The sequence below is a fragment of the Acipenser ruthenus genome, chromosome 21, assembly GCF_902713425.1.
Source record: "Acipenser ruthenus chromosome 21, fAciRut3.2 maternal haplotype, whole genome shotgun sequence".
NCBI lineage: Eukaryota > Metazoa > Chordata > Actinopteri > Acipenseriformes > Acipenseridae > Acipenser > Acipenser ruthenus.
In genome coordinates this window covers 29,707,013-29,718,512 of record NC_081209.1, presented here as the reverse complement: position 1 = coordinate 29,718,512, position 11,500 = coordinate 29,707,013, and the positions used below count along the sequence as shown (strand labels likewise).

At 38.9% G+C, this 11,500-nt stretch overlaps 1 protein-coding gene across 1 annotated transcript; it reads left to right on the top strand.

Annotated features, from left to right (window-relative positions):
• Positions 1-518: 518 nt before the first annotated feature.
• Positions 519-10,580, top strand: LOC117427717 (CTD small phosphatase-like protein 2). Its single transcript, XM_034902468.2, has 13 exons — positions 519-764; positions 5,137-5,345; positions 5,693-5,831; positions 6,282-6,431; positions 6,814-7,029; positions 7,259-7,349; positions 7,455-7,566; positions 7,691-7,777; positions 8,352-8,414; positions 8,548-8,627; positions 8,844-8,970; positions 9,105-9,200; positions 9,429-10,580. The coding sequence occupies exons 2-13, from the start codon at positions 5,160-5,162 to the stop codon at positions 9,507-9,509; spliced, it is 1,428 nt and encodes a 475-aa protein (XP_034758359.2). The 5' UTR covers positions 519-764; positions 5,137-5,159; the 3' UTR covers positions 9,510-10,580.
• The last annotated feature ends 920 nt before the right edge of the window (positions 10,581-11,500 follow it).

Genomic DNA, 11,500 nt, shown 5'->3' with positions numbered 1-11,500 from the left:
GTTAACCTGGTATCCTGGTGGCTTTGTAAAGAACACCCCCAACGATCTGCTTTTGCGCATATTTGAAATAAAATAAATATACAGGATAATTGGTTACCGGCAAAAGGTAGCGTACACAACACGGCGGGTACCACCACATACGGTATCCCTTGCCGCATATAAAGTATGTTCTTCTATGTCATTTGTCTGGGTTTATCAAACAGCTACACCACGGTTATTTTGAGGGCGTCACAGTCTGAAGTTAATGCCAAATGCGACCTGCCACACATCTATTTTTACGTACAGTGTATAGAAAAGTGCCTATTTTAATACTGAACTGGGGTGCACCAGGTGTTGAGAGCATCAGTAACATCCTGTACCATCATCCCCATGTCCAAAAACGGTTACTATGACCCAAACCGCAACACAATAATATACACAAGCACAGTGAAGAATGCAGCATCACTGCAACATCACAAGCGTGTTGCAATCCACCCCACGCCGCTTTCGGGTTTGCTTGTGTATAAAGCAAGCAGAGCGGGATGACGGGAGCCGCTTGGTATGCGCTTGCGCGGGATTGCTTTCCATCCGGGTCTCTGCCATTGAGAGTGTCTGCGCTGCAGGTCGGTAAGGAGGCGGGAAATGGCGACTGGAGGACCAGCGGAGGATCGGAGAGACTGTCACTAAGCACGGCGAGTCAGAGAACACGCCAGGTCTCTGCTACGAGGTTTAGCGGTCTAGCTAATACAACCACCGCGGGGACGAGACGCACTAGCTCTGGGCAAGTAAGTGCGTGCCAGTGCCGCGGCGTTTAGGGTTTCTCTGCTTGTACATATTTACCTTGACAGGCAGTACAGGCAGATCTGTGGAGTGTTTAAATCTCTGCCTTTTCACGATTTGTTTCAGCTGTAACCATTTTTTTTACACTCCTGGACCCTGCTGTTTCAGGAGGAAGACGCGGGGAATCCGCGTTATCGTTTAAATTACAAGACCGGTGTTTGTTTTTTGTTTTTTGTTCTCTCGTTGACATTTTTTTTGGTGTATTTACTATATTTAATATGTATAAACAAGTTCCTGTTTGGAGTAAATACAGCCTACGGCGAAGACAGCCACTTGTTTAATCTCATGGGGTTTGTATGTACTGTATGACTCCCGTGACGCGGTGAAGTTGTCTTTAATAACTACGTGTTAAGATTTTATATATAAAAAAAAAAAGAAACGGCGCTTTTTTTTTTTTTTTTTTTTTTTTTTTGGTCTAGGCCGTGGCCTGTTTTTTCATCTCCCGCCCCGGGCTTGAGTCTGAAGTCCTACCGGTATCCCCTTCACATTTTTCGCCCATCTCTTTTGTAGCGTTTGGGTCTCGTGTGTGTGTTTATTTTAATATATATATATATAAAGTAAAAGACCATTAAAACCCAGTATGTAGTATTGGATATTTCATATTAACAGTCGATGCTTCTGAGTTGCGAAAATGCAATAATAATCCATGTTTTATGCTAATCCTGTTTAGTTTCTCTCCAGCGCTGCATTCACAGGGTTTCGTGTTTGGTTTGTTTAGGGGGCGTGGCTCACAGCGCGCTGCTCCGCTGGACTCTACAATTAGAGCGTGCCAGCGCTTTATTCTGGACGACTCGACGCTGTATTGACAAGATTACTAAACTGTGACTAACTTAGTTTTATTCCTTATGACGGGGTCCTTCTTACTTTTAATTTTTGCAGTACATTATAAGTTATATCCACTTGCCTTACGTTTGTATACGTTTTATTGTAGACATGACACAAGTTCTAGCACCTAGATGCACGTTTGTAAACGTATATTGTCTGTCAGATATTTCAGGACTGCACAGTGGTTTTGAAGACATGGGCTAGTCAGTTAGTCGAAACAAATATGTGCATTCTTTCATAAACAATTAATCTGGATGCTTTTTGCACTGGTAACGTTACCTAGTTTGTAACAGGTGTCCATACCTTGAATGTAGTTCATCAAGGTTATGTGTTTCATTGTAGCTTGTATACATTTTTCAATCCTAATGGCATGTTCTTAAAGTTTAGCATTGTCTAAGAGCAAAATTCTTTATGCACAGTTTGTCGTTAATAAATAGAAAGGTTACAAAGTTTGTTCATGACAGAAAAATCTATTGCTTGGTGCTGATGAATATTTCTGCCCCTCACCCCATCAGCAATAACTTTTCACTTGTGTTTAAGCATGCATTCAATGTCACAGCTCAGTCAGGAGTTTGAGGAAGATCAGCTTTACTGTTGTACTTGTTGAACACCTACTGTTACTTCTCTACTGCTGGTTAATTATAGCAGTGTACAGTTCTGTTCTGAAGCATGATCCTCACCTGGGACAAATACTGCCTGGTTATCTCATGGAACACATATTGGCAAGACAACTTTTGGGACACTTGAGTTATAAAACTTTGAGACTTCATGTATGCCCCCATTTTGGGTAAAAATCAGTTAGTCTGACCTCACAGATTTGCTTTCCTGATCTTGGAGCCTCAGATACTGGGTGGTCAAGAGAGGTTTTCACAACACATCTTGTTGATCTGGAAGGCATTAATAGCAGCTTCCTATTCTCAGTATGCCTGTGATTTTTTTATATGCAGATTTCTCACCTATGGCACACGACCAACGCAATACCGTTCCAATAAGTTTAATATTTTATAGGTTTGAAATACACTTCTTCCAAGGTGACCATTTAAAACTGCTGATAAGATTATCTTTTTTTAGCTGTAGAATGGTATCTGAAGTGGTGGTTAGTTTCTGATAAATACTGTTTATGTAATTTTAATGTTAAAGATTAGGGGGTAGTGTATGTGTTGGAGAGGCAGGATAAAGCTTTCATTGAAATGCCAAAGATTTAGGTAGAGTATTGGAGTTTGGAGTTCAGAGTTGCACCACCAGTAATGCTGCCGTTATTGTGCATGGCTCAAACCATCTATAATACTGTTTAAGGGTTGCTACATGCAGGTTTAGATAAGTGTGTGAATCATCAGCTATGCTTCAGAAGTATGCTGCAGTTACTGGCATGAGGTTTGAATAAAGGAGTTTTTTTTTTCTAATTTATTCCACACCATTAATTAGGCTGGGGGCTGGGGGGTGTTTGTCAGACCTGAAAGTTTTTTCTTGGTATGAATTTGTTGCAGAGATTCATTCTAATCTCCTGCAATGCAAGAGGAACAGTAAAAAATGTAGTGTGGCAAGTTTTTTTTTTTGGTGCAAATTGAGTTTAGTGAGCATAGTTTTAAAGTATAATGACGCTGCTCATAATTTGACAGTATAGCTGAGACTGGTAGATGAGTCATGCTTTTGTCTCAGTAAATCGGCTGTAGTGTTTGACTGTCCTCGCTGGGGAGATTGGTAGTAGCAATGGAGCATAATGACCGCATGTACTTGCCAGGTTTAAATGTGTTTCAGGGCTTCATCTAAAGTTGTTTCATTTTTGAAATCTATTCACTAACTATTAAAATCCTAGTACATCTGTTACACTTGCATCCCCTTGGATGGTGATGGACTCTTCCCCACCCTCCCTTCTTTTGAACTGCGCTCATGCTGTTCCATTGTTCACACAATGAGTTGCATTGCCTATTTCTGGCGCTTCGCTTTGAGCCTGTAGATTTTAGTTTAAATGAAATAGTGAACACCGTGTGGATGTTGGATGACTTATTACATGGTATTTTATCAGATTCCTTTTTTTTAGTTTAAACCCTACCCCCTTCAAAAAGTGGTTAATACTGTTTTCTTATATATATCATAAAAATCATAACCAAGTCATCCACTGTTTTTTCATGAGACAAAATTATAAAATGATGTAGTGACACATCATGCAAAGTATGAAGTATTAGAGTAGTGGTGTGCTAGGGATTGTAGACACACATGGTTATACTGTAATTATGATTGCATGACTGGTATGCATATAACCCTATAAAAAGTACTTGCATTAATACTTAAGATTGGCAGTCTGACAACCCCTGAACATGTCTGGGCAGATTTCAATACCAAGTGACCTGAGGAAAATTTGAATTTGTTTTACTTTTCAAACTTTTAGGTGCTTTCTAAAAAAAGTCTGAGGTCCATTACTTTAGGGTATAACTGATCTTAAGCATTTATAGCATTTAGTAAGAGGTATTTTTAGTGCAGATGCAGATATTTCTGATTGCTAAATCTGGTGTACTGCAGAAAAACGTGGCTTCCATTCACATACATGTGCTGCAGTTTTAACAACTGAAAAAAGCTTGTCAGGCCCACTTTGGGGATGGGAGATATGGGTGTGCTCTGGCTGTACTCCTTTACACTTGTTGATGACTACAGCTGCACAACCTAGGTTTGCAAGCAAGTGTAAGTCCTCACTTGTATCATTTCTCTCCTCAAACAGTCTTGCCTTCGGCACTTAGCAGGACAGAAAGACCGTTGGACTTAAAGCTGTTTCATATTTCCTTGTTGGCATCAGAGTTTTTTTTTTTTTTTTTTTTGTCTTGACGAGGAAGTTGTTCACTAGATACATAATCTCAGTTTTTGGAGGCCACAATAAGAGCTTGTGGTTTGGGGTTGGGGTTTCGGGGGGGGGGGGGGGGGGTCTTGACTACAACCAGATGTTGTACAGGGGCTCTGTATGCATTCTTCAGAGTTTGAAATTAAAACCGTAACTTGGAGTTTGTCAGACAGAAAGTATGCTCAGTCAAAAGAGTTGGTTTAGAACCTCATTTACTACAGTGGAGGTTCTTTTTATATCTTGATCGTTTTGTCTATCTACTGCATAAACAAACTAATACCAGTAACCAAGGGCAGCATTCATTATCTAACCCTTACATCAGCAGGAGGGACTTTAGCTCTTCCCACAAGGTCCCAAATCCTTGTAGTGTGATTTAATTGTTGTGGTTTTCTTGGGTTTGAACAATAATGGCTTTGCCATTTTAACAATGGAGCTCAAAGGACAAGTGGCAAAGAAATCCCCTAACATAAAACTGATTGACCTTAACGGGTTACAGTACTCTGCTTGCTGTTGAATGTATTATGTTTAGGCAGCTTTGAGGACTGTTTGGTGTTTTATGTTGTGAGTGGGGCCCTCGGGACAATCCGCAAGGTCAAGAGACCACATGTATAGTAATTGTGTTGCTGAATTGATTTGATTTCTTTCTCCCTCCCTTGTAGTTTTACATGTGACACTTAAGAAGATGAGGCTGAGAATGCGGAAGACTTCTCAGCAGTCAAACCCTGTTCTCACGCCCCATACTTCGAGAACCAAGCGAAAACACTCGGAGGTTGAAGACAGTGTGCAAGAGGGGGGAGGGAAACCACAGAAAAATGATACAGGCTTGCTTTCTTCAATCAAAAAATTTATCAGAGGAAATGCTGCAAAGGTACGTTGAACACTTACTGACTTCATCTGATCATGTGTGTTTAAAAGAGTACCACTCTACTCTACACAGTTTGTTTCAGGTGACTACCTTCAGTGAAACCTGATGAGTGTTTCTGCAACAGGAAACCTTGCCCTTCCCTTCTTTCTGCCTTGAGCATCCTGTGACTGTTTTTATATATAATGGGAGTTAGTTGTATCTTGTTTTTTGTTTTAATCAGTTTTAGATTCAAATTTTGGGTCCAGTTTGATGCTTTAAGCATTTTTGTGGGGGATTTCTTGGCTACTTTCTGTAGTAAACCAGGTTGTATTGTGGTTTTAGTTTTTAATTTTATTTGCTGGCGTTTTCAGGTTGAGCAAGAAAATCCTTCAAAGAAGAGCCGACTTGAGCATGACCTGGATAATAACTTGATATCGTCAACCCCACAGGCTGGTGACTTGCCCAGCAAACAGCTTTCCAGGGTTCGACGGAAAAGCCCAGTAAATGGAGGCAAGTGCTGTACTGTAAACGTGTCCTACAGTCCCTGCTGTATACTTTTGATTGACAGATGGAGTAGGAGTTCTGACCTTTTAAAATGTCTGTAGTGAGGACATTTTATACTGTGCCTCTTGCTTCACGCCCCCCCTTGCAATACTAGTAGACTGTATCCTGAGTTCAAAAACTTGGTGGGTTTGAAAACAAGCAAAAAATAATGCATGCTCTTGAAAGCAAGCGTGAGGCAAGATGTTAACAATATCTGTAATGGCAAACGCTTTCTCTTGCTTAAATTTAATGTAATGGCAAAAATACTTTGACGTAAAAAGTGTGTCTACTTGATTTTTTATTGAAGGTGAATTTTGTTGGTAAACTCTCTCTCAAATACAGATTAGCTTTGTCTGCCTTCCTGTCTGTGTCTCTTAAATTGTAAAACTTTTTGTTTTCATTCATTTCTGTTTTTAGAAGCTACAAATCACAACGCAAACAAGCACATCAAGCCTAACGGGAAGTTGGATGACCCCCCTGACACAGTGGGGAGTCCCCCGAGGACTACGCTGCTGGGGACCATCTTCTCGCCTGTGTTTAACTTCTTCTCATCCGCAAATAAAAATGGTAAGAAACATATAAAAATAATGGACATTATTAATTTAATTACATTTAGAACCATGGGTATATAGAAAATGTAATTTAAATTAATAATGTTCATGTTTAAGGCTGCTGTCATCCTTAAATGTGTAGGGACAGTTTTGGTTTTTTTTGTTTGTTTTTTTTACACCAAGTTAAATGTTTATTTTCAGTTTCCTTCAACAATTTTTGGGGTGGGTAGTAGAAAATAATTGTGCATTGGTTCTCTTAAACTGGCCATCTGCCGAATTACTGTGTCCATGTCGATGTTTGTAAAGTGTGGTTTCCACTGTAGTTGGTTTACAGTTGTGGGTGAGTTGGAGAACCCTTAAGCTTACAGCAGTTGTTCCTTACTCTCTCTTTCTCCCAGGAACATCTGGTTCCGACTCCCCGGGGCAAGCTGTGGAAGCTGAAGAGATTGTTAAGCAGTTGGATATGGAGCAGGTAGAGGAGATCCCTGCCAGCACAGCAACCTCAACAGAAGGAGCCGTATTCTCCAACCAGACTGTACCCTTGAGGTCCACTACAGACGATGCTTCAGAAGAGGGGGAGATAGCATCTGACGCTGACCTCCCCCCATTAACAGGTCTGGAGCATGTATGAGATTGCTAGTGCAGTAATTTAAGGCCAGCTCTGAGGGTTGACTTAAACAAAACCAAAAAAAACAAATGTTTTATAGCTTGTTAAACCATTGAACCACAAGATGGGTCAGTCCATTCAAACTTCCCAAGTGAAACATGACAGTTGTTTTTTCTCAAATTCTTGCTTGTTCTAATTTAACTAAACACATGCTTTCTTTTTATTTCTTTCGTTAGCACCAGGATCGACTCCGGACGGTGGCTACTCTGAAGCATCCACAGCTCCCCCTGAAGGAACGTACGAGGAGGACTGGGAGGTCTTTGACCCGTAAGTGTGCAGTGCACAAAGACTTTTGGTTGACCATCTTGGTGCTTATTTTGAAAATCGTCCTTTTTAAAATATATTCCTATGCCTTCTGGTCTCGTTCTGTAGGTATTTCTTCATCAAGCATGTCCCACCGCTGACTGAAGAACAGTTGAACCGGAAGCCAGCTCTTCCTCTGAAGACCAGAAGCACACCCGAGTTCTCTTTAGTCTTGGACTTGGTAAGTATTGGTGACAGATGTGTGAAATGCATTACTGCTCAAAACCAACAAGACCTATTTTGTGACAAAATATTCTGTGCCATACAGTATTCTGTTTTATAGTTACAATTATCTTCCTCTCCAGGATGAAACTTTGGTGCATTGTAGCTTGAATGAGCTTGAAGATGCAGCTCTCACTTTCCCAGTCCTTTTCCAAGATGTTATATACCAGGTACTATGAAGACTTTAGATGCATGTATTTTAAGTAGAATTACAAAGTTAATTGCGGTTCTGTTGAATGAAACAGTGATAATTTGAAGGGTCTGTTAACGGGTGTAGAAAGGCAGTGCATAGTTATTCCATTTAATAATCCTGTATGTAATTAGTATAAACTAGTCACAAGATTCCATATCTCTTGATTTTTATGTTTAAGTGAGTGCTGGTGATTCTTCTGACAGGCTTATAATACAGCCACTAGATGGTGCAAGCATGTAGCTTGTGTTGCATAGATGCATTGACAGACTTGCACAAATTAAGGTAAGTATGACGGATTTAGGAGGTTGACTTTATCTAGTTCCTTAACTTACACATAACATCTTTTGTTTTGCAGCCTGAGACTTTGTTACATTTGTGTTGGTGAATTTCATCACGTGTTCAATGTAACTGACTATTTTAATAAAAGATACTTTCCAAAGCATCTACATTTTGAACGCCTTATATTTTGGAACGGAAGATTTAAAATAATTGAAGTCGGTGGTTCTTTTTTTTTTTTTTTTTTTTTAAATTTCACTTTTCAACTTGACTAGGTGTACGTGCGGTTGAGGCCATTCTTCAGGGAATTCCTTGAGCGCATGTCCCAGATATATGAGGTAAGACTACGAAACTACTCCATGCTCGTCATTTCTGTGAAGTATTGCTGTTTAAAACCACCTTAGGTATGCCCTAAAAGTGCTATGATCAGTGCATTTAAATGTGATTTGTTTCCCTCTGACTTATTAACAGATCATCCTCTTCACTGCCTCCAAGAAGGTATATGCAGATAAATTGCTCAACATCCTGGACCCTAAAAAGCAGTTGGTCAGGTAAATATTGTAATGCATATCAAGACTTGAGTGGCTTTATTTTTCCAGAAAACAAAGATTTTACTTTAACATTGCATATACATTTTTATTTTTTATAATTAATAGGAACTATGTAGTAGAGCCAGTATAAGCATTTCAGTCATGCTAGCTGTCTATGTACTTGCCTTGTCTGTAGAGAACAGTTAACAGATGTGTGTTTTTTTTTTTACCCAACAGGCACAGACTTTTCCGTGAACATTGTGTTTGTGTTCAAGGAAATTATATCAAGGATTTAAATATTCTTGGACGGGATCTGTCAAAAACGATTATTATTGACAATTCACCACAGGCCTTTGCATACCAGGTAATTATAAATTATATAATTTGATTGGCTGAGAGGGGTCGAATTTGTTTTTTTTAAATGCACACCAGTTATGTGATTGCATTTGAAATATTAAATACATCGGTGGAGAAAGTAATTCTTGTGTGTTCCTATAGCTTTCCAATGGAATTCCTATAGAGAGTTGGTTTATGGATAGAAATGACAACGAGCTCCTGAAATTGGTTCCTTTCCTGGATAAACTCGTGGAACTAGTAAGTTTTGACTTTAACCTTGTTTGTTCTGGTTAATGTACAATTGCACTTTTCTTTTTCTACAAAACACTTAAGGGCTTGTGCAAAAGTTTATATTGGGGTGTGTAACAATAAAACTAGCAATTTGTATCAACTGAATGAGATGCCGATACCGTGGTTTTGTTTTGTGTGCATTTCCAGAGTTGTGTCACTCTTTTTTAAATATTGGACCATTCAACTTTGTTTCAGAATGAGGATGTTCGACCTCACATCAGAGAGCGGTTTCGCTTGCATGATTTGCTACCCCCAGACGGAGTGCCAGGACAATAAAAATCACTGACTGGGGACGGAAATGCAGGACCCTTTTTGGACTACAACTAGAGGATTGCCATTACTGTTGAAATTCATTTTGTACCCCCGTATTGCTGATTTTTAAATGGCAATTAAGGGTTATGGAGAGACAAAATCTCACAATAGAGAAATACAAATATATATACATATGATAGGCCAGAACAGAAAGGATCAATTAGCAGATAGCGCAACCTTATTTTTATGTTTTTGACAAAGTTTCAGAAGTGTTCTGTTTCGGCCACCAGCAGTTTCAGACTATTATATGAAGATTTCTTGATGTTGCAATGAAGAGAAGGACTATTCCCTCAGTTTGGTGCTCAACGTAAGTTTGTTGCCACATGATGACTTCAGACTCTCATTTCAACAGGAATGGCCAGTATTTTTTTTTTTTTTTTCCCTGTTCAGGTTTTTAAACTTTTTACATTTTACTTGTATTAGACTAGAATTTCATTATGCATTCCTTTTTAGTGGAGTCGCTTTATAGAAAGTCTGGTAATAGCCAGTGTTTTATCTCACTCCCCCATATGTATTGATGGCTGTTTTTCTGCTTTGTCTGCCTGCATATTGTATATTTGTTTAAAAAAAATAAATAAATCTATAGTTTTAGTCCCACGACATGCATTTATATTGTTTCTGCAGTATTCTACTGTAGTTTTAATTATGTATAAAAAAAATATTGTATAGGTAACAAAAAGCAGTTTAAACCATGGTGATGGCTTGTATACTGGGGCAGAAGGCAGTATTATGGGCACGATCTGTTGCCAAAACCCAGAATTTTAAAAAAAACTTGGTAACTTCTAAAACAGACACTTTCAATATATGGTAACATACATATATAATTTTTTTTTTTTTAAAGTTCTAGTAACCAAAAAGAGGAAATGGGTAGTGTAGGACTACCACAATGTTTTCTCTTGTCTGTGTGTTGTTGGTTGTTTTTTTTTTTTCTTTAAACCTTATTTTTAGAATTGTCTGTATTTTATCATAACTGGTCTTTCCTGCTATTAAAATGTTCTCATTAAGAAACAAATATAATAAATGGGCTCTGATGTGCTCTGCTGCTTTTTATTTACCAGTCTTTTGCTTTCACCTTAATTTCCACCTGCTCCTAGCCTCATTCAGTGCCGTAAACCCTGCCTGTAAATTCACTTGCAATGTAATGCATGCGAAAGCTGCCATTATCCTCCACACAACCTCATTTGCAGTGACACTAGATGAGGGTCTGAAACCTGGTGTCTATTCCGTCATCCATACCAGAAATGCAATTGGAACTTTTATTTTTATAGAACACAAGAATTCACTGTAATGTAGATTGTGACACCCATTGGTCATTAGAAAATCAGTGCAATGATCAAGAGAAGAGTATTTAAGGTTTGAGACACTAAATAAACTATTAACAAAAATATATATTGACAAAAATGTAATGCAGGTTTTGTCACTGCTGGCCAGCCTGTTTTTGAAACCCGTAAGAAGCTGCTCTAAAGTAAAAGCGAAGGAGCTGGCTTCCCAGTTCACACCAGTGCAGCGAGTGTTATCACTGTGGTTTTAAACCTCTTTAGAGCCTTGGTCCGGATGCAGTGGAAACATGGACCCGGGGGGGGGGGATTTGTTTATTTCACTGTGTAATGTCTACCTAATTTGTATTGGGAAAAATGCTATCCCTAGAACAGTTCTTGTTCAATTTTTCCAAACAGTTCCAGGAATATATTTAAAAACAATGCGTCTCTGATGAAGCTTTTAAAAGGTCGTTTGCACATTGCTTCTGTTGACTGTTAATGTGCTACAGACCTGGACTGTTAGGTTTGTATTTGTATTGTACACCCCTCCCTCCCCCAGTGAATATAGATGAAACAGAACTTTTCTAAAGCGCTTTCTTTTGTATGATTGTTAAAGAACTAAGATTTTTATGGCAAAGATTGGGAAGTTAATATGTACACCAGTTAATGTTATGTGTATTACCAGTTTTCTTGTAC